Here is an 18,536-nt window from a genome sequence, read left to right as displayed (position 1 = left end):
GAGCTGCCACAAACATTTTGGCACATACAGGTCCCTTTCCGCTCTTTAGTATTTCTTTGGGATATAAGCCCAATAACAGCAATGCTGGGTCAAAGGGTATGCACAGTTTGATAACTTTTTCGGCATAGTTCCAAATTGCTCTCCAGAATGGCTGGATTCTTTCACAACTCCACCAACAATGTATTAGTGTCCCAGTTTTCCCACATCCCCTCCAACATTCATCATTATTTGTTCCTGTCATCTTAGCCAATCTCTCACACACCTTTTAATTTCAGTAACTTTAGTATTTTGCTCTGAGACTAAGTGGTTCTTTTTGGTTGGTGAATGAGAAGAAAAGTCACTGATACCTAACCCCAAATCCCATAAACATGCTTTATATTCTATCCAATGAAGTGAAATGAGCAGAATGAGGAGATCGTTTTACAGGACAAGAAGATTATAAGATGATCTATTCTGATGGACGTGGCTCTCTTCAACAATGAGATAATTCAGATGAGTTCCAATTATTCAGTGATGAAGAGAGCCATCTACATCCAGAAAGAGAACTGTGGGAACTGAGTTTGGTTCACAACATAGCATTTTCACTTTTTGTTGTTTGCTTGCATTTTATTTTGCTTCTCTCTCTCTCTCTCTCTCTGATTTGATTTTTTCTTGTGCGGCAAGATAATTGTGTAAATATGTATGCATATATTAGATTTCACATTTCTACCATGTTTAATATATATATTGGACTACTTGCCATCGTGGGAAGGGGAAGTGGAACACAAGGTTTTACAAGGGCTAATGTTGAATAATTGCCCACACATAAGTTTTGAAAAATGAAAAGCTTTAACAAAGGAAAAGAAAAACAATTTCCATGGCTTTTTCTTGATTTTCATCATATTCTTGTCCTCTGTGCAGTTTTTGATATTGATTACTTCTGACTTTTATTTTAGCTTGACTTCCATTACAATTCTTTCCACTGGTTCTCTTTCTATATTTAATTGCTACTTCTTAGTCTCCTTTGAGGGCAGCTAAGTGGCATAAGGTCTAAAGTTCCAGGCCTGGAGTTAGGAAAACTCATCTTCTGAGTTCAAATCTTACCTTAGACATTTACTAACTATGTGACCCAGGGGAAATCACTTAACTCCATTTGCCTCAGTTTTCTCATCTAGAAAACGAACTGAGGAAGGAAATGGCAAACCACTTTAGTGTCTTTACTAGTGAAATCCCAAATAGGGTCAAAAAGAATCAGACATGAATGAAATGGCTGAATGACAAAAGTCTTCTTTGTATCATCTGTCTCTTGCTCAAGCATGGTTTTCATATCCCTTCTCATACCTCTTCTTTAGGATCATGTTTCTTTGTAATTTTGAAGTATTACACTTTCTGTTGTTTTTCGATTGTTATTCTTTCTATATCCATTTTTTTAAAAATATTTGTATCTTCTGAACTCTTGCACTATATTTGGCATCAATTTGTTGTACTACTTGTTTATTTCTAATCAGATATTATCATAGACACACTTCAAATTGAATGTACCCAAGATAAAATATTTCTGCCAATCTCATCTCTCTTTCTGATTTTTCTATTTCTTTGGAAAACACTATCTTCTTTTAGCAGTTTACCCAAGTTTATAATCTGAGTCATCCTTTAATCCTCCCTCTCCTTCACCTTCCATCTTCAATTATTTGAAAATCTTATCTAAATCTAAACTGCTGTGATATATCTTGTATCAGGACCCTTTTCTTCACTTGTACAGCCTGCTATAATCTATTATACTTATAGCCCATATCACCTTTCATCTCAATTGTTAATATAGTGACCTTCTACTTGATTTCCCTGTTTGCAGGTCCTTTCCTTTCCAGTCTGTCTTCTATATCAGTACCAAATTAATGTTCTTAGGTTGCATATCTATGTTATCTCTTGCTCAAAAATCTCCTGTGACTTGTAATCTTGTGATTTGTTTCTTGTGATTTGTAATCTTGAATAATACATAAACTATACAGGTTAGTATTTAAAGTGTCCTTAATTCTGATTTGACGGTATTTTGTCAGCTTTATTTCATATTATTCCCCATTACATATACTACATTTTAGTAAAAACTATCCAACTAGTTATTTCCCAAATTCACCATTTTAGTTTGCTTCTTTATACCTTTGTACAGATGAGTTCTTTGTACCTGGAGTGCACTTCCTGTCTTTTATGACTTTGAATTTCTACTCTTCTTCAAGATTAATTTCCTTCAGCCCTAGTTGTTAATGCTTATTAAATTATTTTGTTAAAGATTATTGTTTTCATTTTGTTTTTACTTGTCTGTGTACATATTGTATTCTTACAGTAGAACATAGTAAATTTATTGAAGATAGTGTCATTTTGAGATTTGTTTTCTTAGGACCCATTAGGATCCTTTTAATATTTGTTGAATTTGTTAAAGCTGCATTAAACCCTACAATAGTATGTGATGCTATAAGGGAAGATGGAGATTACATAGTACAACTGTGACTCAGCCACTATTCTTTGAAGTCTTATTTGTGTTAAATACCTTAGAGAAATTGTCATGGGAGAGAAAAAAAGATTAATTGATATAAGGTTGAGATGAAGTAATGCCATGACAGACTTTGAGATATTTTCATTACATTTTATGTGGTAGCTTTTCTCAGAACTTGAGGTACTTATGAAAACCTAAGATAATGACTATTTTTAAAATGTCACAACATTGAAGAATGATCAGCAGGGAGAATAACAGAAAGTAAAAGCTAAAAGCAGAAGCTGATTATGAAGAAAGCAGCCGTAGGTTTTCAAGCCATTGTTGTTCAAATTGATTCATGTCTCTGAGATGCCATCAGGATTTTCATGGTAAAGATGTAGTGGTTTGCCATTTTCCTTCTCCTGCTCATTTTACAGGTGAAGAAACTGAGGCAAATAGAGTTAAGGGATTAGCTCATTCACACAGCTAGTGAGTATCTGGACCCATATTTGATAAGTTCAAAGATGAATTGACTCTAGGCCTGACAGTCTAAACACTGCTGTACCTAACTGTCCTTCATTTCATGCCATGGTAGCAAATTAGCTCTAGTTTTTGATTTCTTCCTTATATAAGGTCTAGACTCATTCATATTTCTAGACTTCTTACTATCACTTTTATTTTTTCTTCTATTATATACTTTTATATATTATTCTCTAGCTTTTTTCTATGCTTTTCAATTTCCAACTAAATGGAAAGTTCTTGGAGGAACTCAGAAGAGCCAGTTATCTCTACAACAATGCTTATTCACTACTTTATTTTTTAAAAAAAGTTTTGTTTTTGCTTTTATTAAATAATGCTTTGCTTCTTGATAAACTCCACCCTTGTAACAAAAAAATATAGTCAAGCAGAGCAACATGTTAACCATGTGTGACTGTATATACTTTATACATTTGTGGTCCATTGTTTTTCTACCAAGAAGATGGAGTATACTCTTAATGGTTCTCTGAATTGACACCATTTTCTCAACTTTTCCTCTGTTTAGATTTTCAGAAGAAACAACCAGATGATGACTCCACTCCCAGTACAAGCAACAGCCAATCAGATTTGTTTTCCGGAGAAATGAACAGTGACAACAGCAATACCTCTTTAACTACACCGACTGTTAACTCCAACCAGCAACAGCTTTCGACAGAATTGAATGTAACTTCCACAGGCAAAGAGGAGTGTAAGTCCCTACCCCCTCAAGTTGGAGAAGGGTGGAGCACAGCCTATGACCAATACCTCTTCTCCTTTGGTACCCAGGTCCAAGTAGAAATACTCTTCAGAGAAAATAGAGCAAGAAGTTGAGGAGGGGTAGAGTGTGTTAGGAGTAGGTGAGGACATTCCCTCTCCCTCCCAAGTATGGGTGGCGCCTTGTAGTTAGAGCTCTGAATGGATAAGAGATCTGAACAAGAGGTCCTAGCCCTCTAGAGAACATCTCTCTGAGATGAGCAGAGTTTGTGTTTATGGTTATTGTTATATTTAACATAGAGCAGAGCTGAGCATATGTTTCTAGATCTAAAGAAAAAGCCAGTAAGGGGGGAAATATTGCAGTTTATCTATGACAAAAAGATAGCTTGCTGGAGTGGGAAGAAACCTAGACTTGGTATTTAGAGACCCAAGTTGATAGTTCAAGTTGGGTTGGTGCTTCTAGCATTTAATTATGTGATCAGGGCCAGTTTCTCTGAGCCCTTAATCATCTTCTATATAAAATAGGCTGCTTTTGGAATGTTGAGAGGTTCAATTGAAATAATGGATATAAAGCACCTGGTCAACTTTAAAGCCTATATAAGTGTCAGTTCTGGCCTGTAAGATTGTAATTTGTGGTGTCTAGGAGCAAACCCCCATTGGAGGGGTAATATAGTAAGAAAAGGACATCAGAGAATGATGGGTAAAAGTAAAGAGATTTTGAGATGGGAGTGGGTTGCAGTAAAAATGCTTTCATGGAAAGCCCGGTTTCAAATAGAAGGGAAAATAAAATAACAGAAAAATATGTGCTGTAAAGACTACTGAGATTATCTTAGAGTCAAATAAGATAAACACAGTGGGTGAAAATAGCCACCACGAAGACTATAATGGATGTGAATACTACCAAAATGTTTCAGAAAAATTTATTAATTTTTAGTGATTAATTTTTCACCTACAAATGTTACTTTTGACCATCTTCAGTAACATATTTGATCACAGTACCTGTGACATAGTAGGTGCTTAAATGGTAGTTTCAATAGTAGGTTTGATGACAGTGGTCAAAATTGAATTAATTTGAATAATGAAATTTATTGTTGTTTCTATAGGACTTATTTTCTGGTTGCCCATCCTGTTCTTTACAAGTTTTCTCTCTTGGGGAAGTACAGTGGATAGAACACCAGGCCTCAGGTCAGGAAGACCAGAGTTCAAATCTGGCCTCAACAAGCTGTGTGACTCTAGACAAATCACTTGACTTCTGCCTCAATTTCCTCATATGTAATAATAGCACTTACCTCCCAGGGTTGTTGAAAAGATCTAATGAGATAATAATTGTAAGCACTTACTATAGTGGCTAGAACATAATAAGCTCTATATAAATGGTGGTGATGGTAAGGGTTATATTATAACTTGTCCTGGGTAGGTTCTTCCTTAAGTCTTGAGCCTTGTGTTGGGCTTCACTGGCTAGAAATCCTCATTTCCATTTAATAAACCCAGACCTCTCCTGGAAAATTAGCATTGTTGCCATTGGACTAAACTAGATTTTGCTCTTTTTCACTGGTGTTGATATTCAGGACAAATACATGAGAAACATGTTAAATTCCTGAGCTTTCAGAAATAAAAACTGTTTTCTCTCATTTGGGTGAACATTTAAATTGACTAATACAAGGGACTAAATATTTGGCAAGCGGGATAGTTTCTTCTAATAGAGTATTTGGAAAATAGTACCTTAAAAAAAAAAATCATTATAACTTCCTGCTGGGCTGGCGCTATGTGAAATATAGTGGTGAGATTTATTTACAGTTTTCTCTGTGTCTCTTTCTTCTCTTCTCTCTAATGAAGCTCAAAGCATCTTACCGTTTATCAGAGATAATTATACAACAGATGGAGCTTTTTTGATATATAATAGTCTCAAAGTGGAAAATTCTTTCCCATAATGAAGAATGCCCAAACTTGAAATGTCTCTTTTGATTTTAATTTAAAGGTGTTTTTTTCCAGTACATTTATTTATCTTGTTACTAGTTCTGTAAAGCATACTGCTTTCATTAGAACCATGTTCTAAGGAGATTGATATTTTGCAGTGCAATATGATGATGTACAGCTGCATGCTGCATTGAATAGAATGACTGTAATTCAAGGAGAATCAATGCATGAGAGCATTAAGTTAATCCCTGTCAAGGTATAAAAGGACCAACACAATCATAATTTACAAAAATTATTCAAGATGAAGTATTTCTTTCCCAGTCCCTCTCTTCTATAATGTTAATTGGATTGGAACTTATTTAAATGATCTAGTTTAGAAACTATGTGAGACTTTGATTTAAATTTGGCACATCAAAGCATTTTTCTATAGATATCTGAAATAAATTTATCATCATACTTTGCCAGAAGTTTATTAGTCTTATGATAATTAATAATTAGGTAGATATACACTTTTATCATGGGAGGATTTTCATTTTATAAATCATTTTTATTTTTTTTGTTTGGCATTATTATCTTCATTTCTTGTAAATATAGATTTGAACAAGCATCTCCAAATTAGCAAGGCGTGGTAGAGTTTCTGATAGATGCCAAGTTGATATGATTTTTTTCAAAACAAACTAATAAAAGTATTATTTCTATACACATTAAACTTTATATGTTTGGAGTTAGAGAAGAAAAAGGTTTACAATATCCAGTTTTCTAGAGTTAGGGCAGTCTGAGGTATAAAGATGCTGCATTCCCCTTCTGTGTGGATGAGGTTATTTCCTAAGAAATCTACCTGCTGTCCTCACAGGGCCAGATAACTATTAATAATAATGACATTTAGCAAATTATATCTATAGACTGAAATCTTTTCCCTAATATCTCAGGCCCCATATCACTTGTCCTAAACCTTTGAGATTTGAATAGCAGGAACATATATTTTATATCTTCATACCAACTTAAAACACTTGTAGGGCAACAGGATTTAGAGTAGAGATCATTTTTTTAAAAAAAATGTATTTTATAATTTTTATTTACCAGATATATACATGGGTAATTTTACAGCATTGACAATTGCCAAACCTTTTGTTCTAATTTTTCCCCTCCTTCCCCGCTCTCCCCCCCCCCCCCCCATGGCAGGTTGACCAATACATGTTAAATATGTTAAAGTATAAATTAAATTTTATTTATATATACACACACACACACATATCCAGTTGTTTTGTTGTACAAAAAGAATTGGACTTTGAAATAGTGTACATTTAGTCTGTGAAGGAAATCCAAAATGCAGGCGGACAAAAATAGAGGGATTGTGAATGCTTTGTAGTGGTTCATAGTCATCTCCTACAGTTCTTTCGCTGGACGTAGCTGGTTCAGTTCCTTATTGCTCTATTGGAACTGATTTGGTTCATCTCAGTGTTGAAAATGGCCACTTCCATCAGAATTGATCATCATATAGTATTGTTGTTGAAGTATATAATCTCCTGGTCCTGCTCATTTCACTCAGCATTAGTTCATGTAAGTCTCTTCAGGCCTTTCTGAAATCATCCTGATGGTCATTTCTTACAGAACAATAAAATATTCCATAACATTCATATTCCACAATTTATTCAGCCATTCTCCAATTGATAGGCATCCATTTAATTAACAGTTTCTACAAAGAGGGCTGCCACAAACATTCTTGCACATACAGGTCCCTTTCCCTTCTTTAAGGTCAGAACAGAGGTCATTTGAGATCATTTAAGCCAGCCCTATCATTTTTAGGTGATAAAACTGAGGTCTAGAGACATGGAGAGTAATTGTCCAAGATTACAATAGTGGTAGCTATTAGAGTTGGGATTCAAATTCATATTCTCTAATTGCAAACGTAATTTTCTTTATATCACAATTCTCTGTTTTGCCACTTATGTACCTTCCTTTAAATTAGAAAGGAAGAGTAAGTTTAATCCTAAAAATCCTAACTTTTTCATCTTAAGAATCTTCTATAATTCTATAATTTTCTACTGCCAACAGAACATTTTGGCATCACAACAGCCGGCATAATCTCTGATTTAGCCATGCCTGTTTCATACTGTTCCTCATCATGAAAATTCTAGTGAACCTGGCTAATCTTTTTATCATCCCCAGAACAATCTTCTGCTTCTAACCTTTGTTTATGTTGTTTTTCCCATGCCTAAAATGCCTTCTGCTCCACTTTCTGTCTACGGATTTAGATTGTTTCTAACCTTTATTGTCCATCTCAAGCTTACCCAATCCATATTGAATTTTAATTTCTCTGAATTTTTAAACTAATGCTTTTCAGTGCTACTAATTTTGAAAGGAGAAACAAGCATTTATTAAGCATATTCTTTATGTCAGGCATTGTGCTAATAAAATATTATCTCACTTGATCTAATCACTAATATTATCTCATTTGATCTAATCACTAATTTTGACTTTTAATTATGCATTATCTTGTGTATATTTTGTTTCTGCAATAAGACTGTAATCTTGTGGACAGAGGCTGTACCTTGTACTTCTTTGATATCTTCTAATTTACTTAGGACTGGATTAAGAGTGGTTTCCTGAGGAACAACTTTGAGAACCCCTCCAAAACAGATTATTAAAAATATGGTTTGTAATCACTTTGGAGAAGATGCTTCTTAAAAAGTTTAAAACAGCATACCAGACTAACCTCATTTTCTTTTTTGGAAGGAATACCAGACCTGCTATGGCAATGTATCTAGAAGGCATTTTACATAGCTTTATGGAAAGATCATAGTATATTTAAGAGGATTCCAAACTGGTTGAATGATGGAAACCAAAGATTACTAGACATTGTTTTGGATTTCTCATCCATCAATATTCTCTTGCCTGCATCATTTATATTAATAAAAACAATAATGTCCTCTGAATAGAACAGGAGAGAGCATTATATCTTTTCAGGCTATCAAGTTATCTCTGTTAAATTTCTTTCTATCCTGTTTTCTTCAACATTTTTATCAATAATGTAATTATAGTTATAAAAATTAAATTTATTAGATTAGTGGATACTGAAACTTGAATCCAAAATCACTTAAGTAGCCTAAAATAATAGGATGAAGCTATTAAGATTAAATTTAATAGGAATAAACATAAAGGCTTGCATTTGGGTTAAAAAAATAAAATATATAAGTATGAGATAAGAGTAGGAGATAAGTTGCTTACATTGGAGTCAGTTCATGTGAAAAAGAGCTGTAAGTTCCTACAGCAGTGTAGGATGTTAGCTAAAATTTTTAGGGTTCCTAATCTTAATAATCTTACACTGCATTAATAAAAATATAATGTCCCAAGCAAAGGCATTTATGGTATTTTATTTTATCCCCATTGTTCCTTGTCTGGCAACCAGTTTTGGACATTATGTTTTAGAAAGATCAGGAGTTTGTTTAAAGGAGGTATTTCGGGATGATGAGGGGGACTTAAATCATGTCATATGAAAATGGACAAAAGCAAGTAGGTTTCTAACAAGGAGAAGAAAAGCCTTAGGAAAAGACATATGATGAATGATATCTCTGAAGCATTTGAAAGATTATCCTGTAAAAGAGGGATTAAACTTGCTTTACTTGGTCCCAGAATGTAGAATGACGGGTAAAACAGATTTTACCCAAATCTATATTAAAAATAATTTCATCTTTCCAGAAATAGAATAGGCTGTTTTTTGTGGGAATGTGAATCCCCTTTTATTGGAAAATTTCAAGCAAAAGTCAAGTGGCCACTTGTTTAGGCATATTTTAGGTAGAATTATGACTTAAGTAAGAGCTTAGACTAACTGCATGGTCTTATCTGTGTTCCGTGACTTCTGGTGTTTTGAGACTTTGATTAACAAAAAAAAAAAAGAGAGAAAAACTTCACTTTTTGCATTTTTTGCTCAAGCAATCTGCCTGTGTTCCAGTCATTGGTACTGTAGCCCCAGCAGCTAAAGAAAATACTCATTTCTCTACTGGAATTTGAGATTCAATATTTGACTTGAAGCAGTTCTTCAGTTTCAGACGACAGAAGTTTAACTTTAAAGTGGCACCTTTTTCTTGCACATGACTGCTTGCCTGGAGCAGCCAGGTGGGCAGATCCCAGTTTTAGTTTTTTTACCATCTAGATTCCTTCTGAAACAACTAAAAACCAATTAATTTTTGCTGCAGATGTGCAAAGATGCCCTGCAGAGTATGCAAACATATATGACATAACTTCCCACAAGTAGATATCATTATGTGCTAATTTTGAAAGATGTTCTTTGCTTTGCTATAAAAGTAAAGGTCACAGTGAACAATCATATTTAACACAACTTCAGCCCTTCCCCCTTTCCATATGATCTGTCTTATTGTTTATCTTTTAGATAGATGTAGAAACATTTCATAACATAGTGCTTGTTTTAAATAGATTCTAGACTTAGACAAAAATGTGAGACTGGAAACTAGACTCTTAATTGCAAAATTTTATTTGGTTTTTTAAAGTGTTATCCCTTTTGCTTTATAGACTCATTTTAATTATGTATAGAAATGTAGTTCCTTGGTGACTGGGGGGGGAGGATAGCATACCAAAAAGGGAATAGGTGTTCCTGGAATTTGTGAGTATGTGTTTCATCATCAAGCCTCTTTAATTTTTTATTAATTATGAAAATGAGTTAGATGGAATTGTTCACTATTTTCCATTCTTTATTTGTATTTTGGATTGTTTTGGGAGAAGGGCGATATGTGTGGAGTAATGTAAAAGTTAAAACTCTCTTGTGCTCCTAAATAACCTAATATGTGGTATATTCTAAGATTAGTGCCAAAACAAGGCTCTTGCAGTGACATATCTTTCATTGCTTCCAGCTGATATACAACAGCTATTTTACAGAAGGGATAAGGAAGATAGGAAAGTTTCTTCAGAATTCCTTAAAAACAAAACAAAACAAAACCTTTCTAATAATGTCTCAGTTCTGAATAGAAAGAAGTCTTTTCTATTCTTTTGTGAAGTCTCTCTTGAAGGGCACACACAAAGCCCCTTTCCATTCAAAAAAAGGTCATTGCAGTCCTCTCTCAGCAAGAGACAGGACAGGAATTTTGAGGACACCGAATTATTCTGCCTTTGACTAGGTCAGAAGATTAAAAACTCCTTCAGTATTGAAAGGCTTCTATTGATGTTGCTATGAAAACCAATTTTGTGTTTCTGAAAAAACCCAAACATGAACATCTTAAGAAAGTTATGAGAGCATCTTAATTTCATTTAATATAAATATCTAAATTGAACAGAACAGCTATGGAAATTGATGAAGTGACAGCTAGATGTTTTACTATTACTAGAAGATTGTCTGAAAACATAATTAACCCTTTTGTATTGTTACCTTCCAAAATATAACTTTTTTCAGTTTTAAACCACTAGATGGTAGCATGCTTTACATTTCACTTAACCTTGCAGGACTTGATCATATTTGGGATTGTAGTTTTTATATATTGAAAATCCTTTGGAACTATATATATATATATATATATATATATATATATATATATATGTATGTATATATATAACTTTAATAATCTTAAAATAATTATTATTTTATTAGTAGTAGTATATTTACTAATTAGTATATGTACTAATAAATATTATTAATATAGAACAACTGAGCAATGAATTCTTAGCATCAGATGAAACATGAAATTGAAGCTATCTAAAAAAATTCATTTGAAAAGGAAAAAAGAATGCCTGGGACCACTTAATTTTTCACTGAAACAAGTGTTTGAGGTTTTCATTCTTCCTTTCATGAGGAAGTGATGTGTAGTTATCCTGGTGTGCAATTATAACTTCAGAGTTTGTCCATTTTTCACTTTGGCAGTTTATATGGTGAGAGAAAAAAACAATTTTATTGGGAGAGAAAAAGTATCTCTGGCTATGATCATTGTCTTATCAACCAAGTCAGGCTGCCTGGAATAGTATGAAAGAATCAAAAAAAATTGACTCCTAATTGACCTAAGTCAGAAACATGACTAATGACCATTATACTGCTCTTTAGAAAAACTTTTTGATGTCTTTAGTTTTTTATCTTATCTCTATTTCCAAATAAATCTCTTGCCTTTCTTTCTCTACTCAGAGTGCTATCCCCAATATCAATATTTCTCCATCTCTGCGTCTCTGTGTCTCTGTGTCTCTTTTTCTCTTTGTTTGTCCCCCACACACATACACACACGAGATAAAACATAGCTTAACAAAATTAACCAATAAGTCATTCAAATCAAAGTACTCTCCATTCAAAGATCTTTTTTCTTCCCTTCTTCAGAGCCAGCCTTGATGAATGTAAATAAATATTGTTCAGTTTTGTTTTCTATTCTTTTCATTTGCATTGTGTTCATTGAATCATTTCATTTCTAAATGACTGTATGATCCTGGTAATTGCTCTTGATCTTTCAGGTATTAGCCATACTTGCTATTAGCAATCCAAATGGCTTCCAGAGTGAATTACTAACTCTGGTAATAGCCAAAGAAAACTCATGTAGGCCTTTATCTGTTAAAGAATCTTCCCATGTTGGGCAAATTGAAAAGATAGCCAATTTCATCTTACAGTCCACTACTTACATAACTTCTATGGAAATAAGAAGAAATCTGGAAAACTTTATTTTCTTCCTCTAGGGAAAGTTAGCTCATTGGGAAGTGGTAATAGTGTGCAAAGTAATCGCCACAGGACTAGTTTTGACCCATTCTGAAGCTACTGAATTGATCTAGATCTATTCATGGATTCTAGAATCTTGTGGTGAAATGGGATTAGTACAAATTCTTAATATTTTATTTGCTTGCCTAGTCTATATTGAGTAATAGTCTTTGTCAGTGGTTTAATTCTGAGTTTTTATCTGATGGAAAAGAAGGGCTGCTATCTCTGCTGAATTCTTTCTTGGATTCCTCATTATATCTTTATATATTCCTACATTTAATCAATGATTCTTTTCAAATTCAATTATGTAGACAGATTAGGTGTGTCTTCTCTTATTAAAGCAGACCTGGAATTAAAGTTTGAGGATGTGATTGGAAATAGGAGGAGCAGTTTTCCTAAATTATTCCTCATCTCTTGCTTGCTCAGATTTATTTGTTCCTTAATAATTCAGTCTATTAAATTCTAAAATTATCAATGCCTTATAGATTTTTGAAGAAAATGTCATCGATAAAGAAATGATTAGATGTTTCCTTGATTTTCAAAAAGATGTGTAAAACTTTAAAAAAACTAGCTAAAAATGAATGGTAAGTATCTATATTAAAAAGAATTATCTTTTTCCAAAAAACTGTCAAAAACTTTCCTGATTAAATATTTCATCTTCTCTGAGTGCTGGAGAAGAGTTGTACCTACTATACAAATCTCCCTTTAAGAAAATGGTCTTTGAAAGTGTTTGAAGATACAAAGGTAAACATCATACAGATTATGATGAAGTAGAATTGACAGGCTACTTATAAGGGATGATGCATTTCTAATTAGTCCACACTGCCTTTAGTTGGAAATTAATTAGGCTCTGTTATGTAAATGTCATGTTAATTAAGCAAGAATATTGAAGTGTAATAAACCTGCAAAAGGAATGGCTATTTTTGTGTATTAATGTTTTATAGAGTTATAGGAGATCAGCAATAAAATTATTATTGAGCTAAAGGCAATTTTTAGCTGACTAACTGCTTGACAATCCATTTTTCCTAATTGATATCTTTAGTGCCCAGTATTATAGCAGCCAAGGAGGACCAGTGACACCAGGAGCCAAAAACAACCAAACATTGCAGCTACATTAACAGACTATGAAAGGATGTAACTAAAATCCTTGCTGGATAGTATATACTGTTGCTATCTGGACCACTTTCTCCTTAAGCATCAATCTCCTTTTTGTTGATGCTAGCAAATCTGTGGTTCTTGATGCAGACAGTGTAACTGTAGAATGGTATGAATGAAAATTTAAATATCTGCCCACTTTGTCTTGAGATGTGAATGTGGATATTTAATGGAATATATTTACTTAACCTTCCCTTTTTACTGGTTGCCATGCACTGAATATGCATGCTGATTTGACCTCTGCTGTTATCTTCTTTAGGATTGAAATTAGAACTGTTTGTGCAGGAAAATGCTATCCAATTGGATGTGGTGTAAAGATCTATACTTGTTGGGGGTAGGGGGAGAGCACAACAAAAGAACTCAGCATCTTAGTTACTGTTTGAAATTATAAATGGGATCCATAGTGGCACTGCATTATGCATGACAACTTTAATACAAGAACAAAAAGCAACACTAGATGAGAGTACAGAGGGCATTCAGACTTAACGGGTTATAAAGCTCATACACTATGCATTATTTGTAAGCAAATTTCAAATTTTAAATAGTTGAAACTTGATATATCACACAATAGTAAAATAATTCTTGATAAAATACTTCTTGCCAGATAGTATCTTTCCATTGACTGTCCCCAGAAAGTACAAAAACAGGAAAACAGATCAAGTGTTTCATATGTTTGAGAGAGAAAAAATGCAAGAAACTTATCATGATTGGTTGAGAATTGTTACCTGCCTTTTTTCTCTTACCTCCCCAGTGATTTATCATAATGAAAAGAAATGTTTTTAATAAAAATTTAAGTGAAAATAAGGTTGTTAAAATCTCAATATATTCTAATGATAGTTGGGAACTAATCTCTACAGTTTTTGCTTATATTTAAATCATGCCTCACATATAATAAATGATTGAAAGTCCTGGAAAAGCACATCCTATTTTTGGAGCCCTACATGTAGAAGCATGGGGAACCTTAATTCCTACTTCAACCCTTTGCTTTTATGATGAAGAAAGCAAAATAAAGTGACTTGACCAAGATCACAGTGCTATAAATGAAGGAGCTATACTTGAACCCAGAACCTTATTCCAGTTCCAGCATTGTTTCCATTTACACCAAACTGACTCCCTAGTCTGGCTAATCTCCTTATAAATAGGTGCTCTATCAGCGCTATACTCCTAAGTAGATCAGTTACAAAACTAGGTAAAAATGACTAATGAGTGAATGGAATTTTGGAGAAAGTTGTTTTTTCCTAACATCTCATGGACATTTTTTCCAAGTCCTGTTGTAGTTCAGAAAAAACCCAGGGATGAGAAAATTTCATTCTTGTATATTAATCATTTCCAACTTAGAAGAGCCATTTCACTAGAAATATATAACCATGTTTCATATTTCTTATTTTAAATGGTTTGAAAGGCATCCCTTCAATTTTTTTGTCTTACTATTTTTTCTTTTTAATGGTGTTGACTTTATGCTAATTGTTTTAAAAGTGGATAAAATCATAATTTTCTGTAGCAGCTGGATTGATTTGGGAGTGAGTATATCTTAAATGACAACATATTGTTGATAAATTCACTGCTCCTGCTCCCTAGAGAACTCTGTTTTCATTTTGGATTCTGGGGCACTTCATAATAATAGTGAACTGAACTGGACTGAACTTAATGGCAATTTTTCTGTTTATAATATTACCCAATTATCAAAATTGGGATGTATTATTACTGCCAAGTTACACTTGCTATTATTTTGTCTTAGCTTAACTGTGGTTTTATTTGTACTTTATTCTCTAATAGAGTGAATACATTGAATTTGGATTGTTAGTTTAACAAGCTCTCTGGAGAACTCTTTCATGATGATGCATCTTGAAATGTGCTAGGTAGCCTCAAAGTTAATTGTTTGCCAACCTACAGAAATCCAGTATATAGGGGAGGGAGAAAAAAATAGTGGTAAATACTCTCACTTCAAATTATATCAAGATTCTAATAGTTATAATTTATAATTATAAACTTTATAGCATTTTAAATTATGAGCAGCTATATAGTACTTTATTCCGGTTAACTCAGTTGTCCAACTACATTCTTTCAACAGTTTTTGTTTTGATTTCATTGAGCTTATGCAATTTTATCAGGATGCATTTTTTTGCTACTTATATAAAACTTTTGTAGTTTGTAACAGATTATATTCATTCCAGTCCTTTACATAGGAATTTTATTGCTAGAGCCAGATACTGGGGAAGGAAATGGAGTTGGGGGACAGGGAGGCAGACTAATACCAGGCTGTTCCCTAGTACTCTGGAGGTCTTAGAGAAATATTTAAAGTAGCAAATCTGATTAAAGTCAAATGCCAGTCGAAGGACATTGCTATCTCTACAGAACCCTTTCTGAAGTTTAGCCCCGTCGGTTTACAGAACATAGTGGAAGGACCTAAGCATGTCCTCCAGTTTTTCTTTTCTATCATTCCCATCAACACTCTCTTAAGAAAGAATGCTTATAAAGAAACTTAGAGGCTAGTGTTTTGGAGTGATTGTCCTTGTTGACAAAAGAAAGGATATTGAGCATTCTTTTCATTTCCTTGCCCCTTTCATGCGTTACAGAAATTTTACAATAATTTTTTACATTTTGCTCACTGATAACCTCTAGTATTTTATCATCTTAAAATTAATGAAGTAGTCAGGATAATTCCATCTATATTATCATATAATAGTAAATCTCAAAATTTTGGGGTCCTAAGATCTCTTTGCGCTTTTAACAATTGTTAAGGAGCCCAAATTGTTTTTGTTTTTACAGATTGTGTCCAGGGGAATTCTAGAGAGCCAGTTCAGACTGGCTCAAGAGAGTTTTATTGTTAAATTTTCAGGGGGAGCATTTACAGGTAGTAGCTGTCTGTGATAAAAGAGAATATTGGGACTGGAGTGATGAAAACCTCAGTCACTTATTAGCTTAGTGACCAGCTAAAGCCACTTAACCTCAGTAAAGTGAGGATAATAATAGCATCTACCTCCAAATATGTTGTAAGGATCAATTGAAATAAGATACTTAAATAATTTAGCACTTTTTTTTATAAAAGCTACCTATCTATGGTGGTGGTAGTGGTGACAAAGGAGAAATAGATATGGTGGAAATTGTTTTCTAAAAATTCTATAGGAGTATTTTCATTTAGTATGTCCACTTTATTCTTTCCTGCTTTTGTGAACTATATCACTTGTTTAGGTAGTCTTTTTTTTTTTTTTCTTGTGGAGATTTTTCTAATAACTCCAGCATAATAACTAAAAACAACGATTTCCCTCCCACCCCCACCCCCAGCCTGGTCAAGCATCTGAATATACTTAGTTTAGCATATTATTATACAGGGTGTCTCAGAAATCTTAGTATAGTTTGAAGCTTTAAATAGCTATAAAGTGTACTAAGATTTTCAGGGACACCCTATATATTATATCTTTTATTTGTCTGAGTTTCATCTCTGCCACAAAATTCTTGAGTGTGGTAAATTTTTTTAAACATTCTTTTTGTAATTAGAACCATGCTAAGCAAATAATAATAGTCTAATAAACACTAGATGAATTGAATTTGATATTTTGCCACTATTCTTTTTCTTCCATTCTCTTTTGCTACATCCTGCATCCTCTGAAGGATGCTGCTATTCTGGTCCTGATATTGTGAAGTTTCCAGTTGAGGAGATAAAATGTGAAGGTATGATAAGTTTTAAGGCTCTTGACTTCTCTCTTCCACGTGCACCAGTGTGGGGCAAGGAAAAGACTTGATTTATAAATAGCATATTTTCTACCCTTTTCTCCCCTAGCTGATTTGGAATACAGAAATCTATATAATTAAAAGTTGACTATGTCTTAGGGAACCGAAGGCTAATGTACATGAGAGGAAAGTAATCTCCATAGAATATACTTTGGTGGCAGGAACTATTCTGTTTTTGTTTTTGTATCTCCATTTCCTAGTACAGAGCCTAGCATATAGGCACTTAATAAATGCTTGTTTTTGGTTGGTTGTCATTTGCTCTGGCTTTTTCAGATTTACAAATTTTAATCAGTGCTTCTCTAGCCTTATTCACTGATTCTGATTCTATCTGCTTAGAAATGTGTTTTGTAAAGAGGTACCTTGTGTGGTATACATGCTGGAGTGTCCAGAAATTTGAATCTCAAAAATTCAGGACTCAGAATCAAAACATTTTTGAGCTGGAAATGATTTCATCCATACTTAATACTGTTTGTTGACAAGTGAAGAAATGAAGGTTAAGAGTCTTATCTCAAATTAGAACTGTATAGCAGTTTTAAAAATATTTAAGTCCTTTCCAGTGTTTTGCTGGGGAGTAGGGATTAGTTACATAGTATCTTAATTAATATCATGAAGCCATCTGCTGAAAAATGGATCAGGCTAATTTTTGGTTTATAAATCTTAAACCAATGACTTCACTACCCTTAGTTTCATTTTTCTCATCTATAAAATGAGTAGCTTTTTTAAAAAATTGATCTCTAATGGTGTTTTCAGTTCTAAACATTTTCTCATTCTCTTGAGTATGAAATTTCCCAGCTAAACAGAATATTCTTCACTTTAAGATAGTCCTCAACTAATTTACTATTCTTGAGAAAATTTCCCTTTTAAACCAAGCCTGATTATTTATAATTGTTTGATTAGAGGGAGAATGGCATAGTGGATTGAAAACTGACTTTTTAAAAACTTAAGTCCTGCTTTTGATGCATACTAGCCATATGATTGTGGACAAGTCATTTAAACTCTCAGTCCTCTGGGTGACATTCAGACCAAATTTTGATTCTCCATCAATGAAGACTTTCCAAAATGGAAAGATCCTTACATCATTAAAATAATTGGTCTTTATCCTCAGGAAAACTCAGGCCAAAAGGATAGCAGTTTTAATCATTGTTTAAGAGCAAAGTTACTGCTCTCAGATATACTCATTCTTTTCTGGGCTTGAATTTTTATGTATATATAATATATAAATATATTATTTAATAACATTAAAAAAATTTTTTTTGTTGTTTTACAATAGATAACTTAAAATAAATGAGTCTAAAACTGAGCTCATTGTCTTTACTCCTCAAACTCACCTCTCTTTCAGATGTCCATATTAATGTCTACGGTACCATTATCCTT

General features: G+C 33.4%; 1 protein-coding gene across 3 annotated transcripts in view; it reads left to right on the top strand.

The window, feature by feature from the left end:
* ZFAND3 (zinc finger AN1-type containing 3) overlaps positions 1-18,536 on the top strand; it is a 287,184-nt gene that overhangs the window by 189,055 nt on the left and 79,593 nt on the right. For all 3 annotated transcript variants that reach the window (XM_074311034.1, XM_074311033.1, XM_074311035.1), the window contains one exon: positions 3,492-3,674. In XM_074311034.1, the coding sequence (XP_074167135.1) occupies positions 3,492-3,674 (183 nt within the window). The remainder of the gene's footprint in view (positions 1-3,491; positions 3,675-18,536) is intronic.

The sequence above is a fragment of the Sminthopsis crassicaudata genome, chromosome 4 (assembly GCF_048593235.1).
Source record: "Sminthopsis crassicaudata isolate SCR6 chromosome 4, ASM4859323v1, whole genome shotgun sequence".
NCBI classification, from domain to species: Eukaryota; Metazoa; Chordata; class Mammalia; order Dasyuromorphia; family Dasyuridae; genus Sminthopsis; species Sminthopsis crassicaudata.
This window is presented reverse-complemented; position numbering and strand designations above follow the sequence as displayed.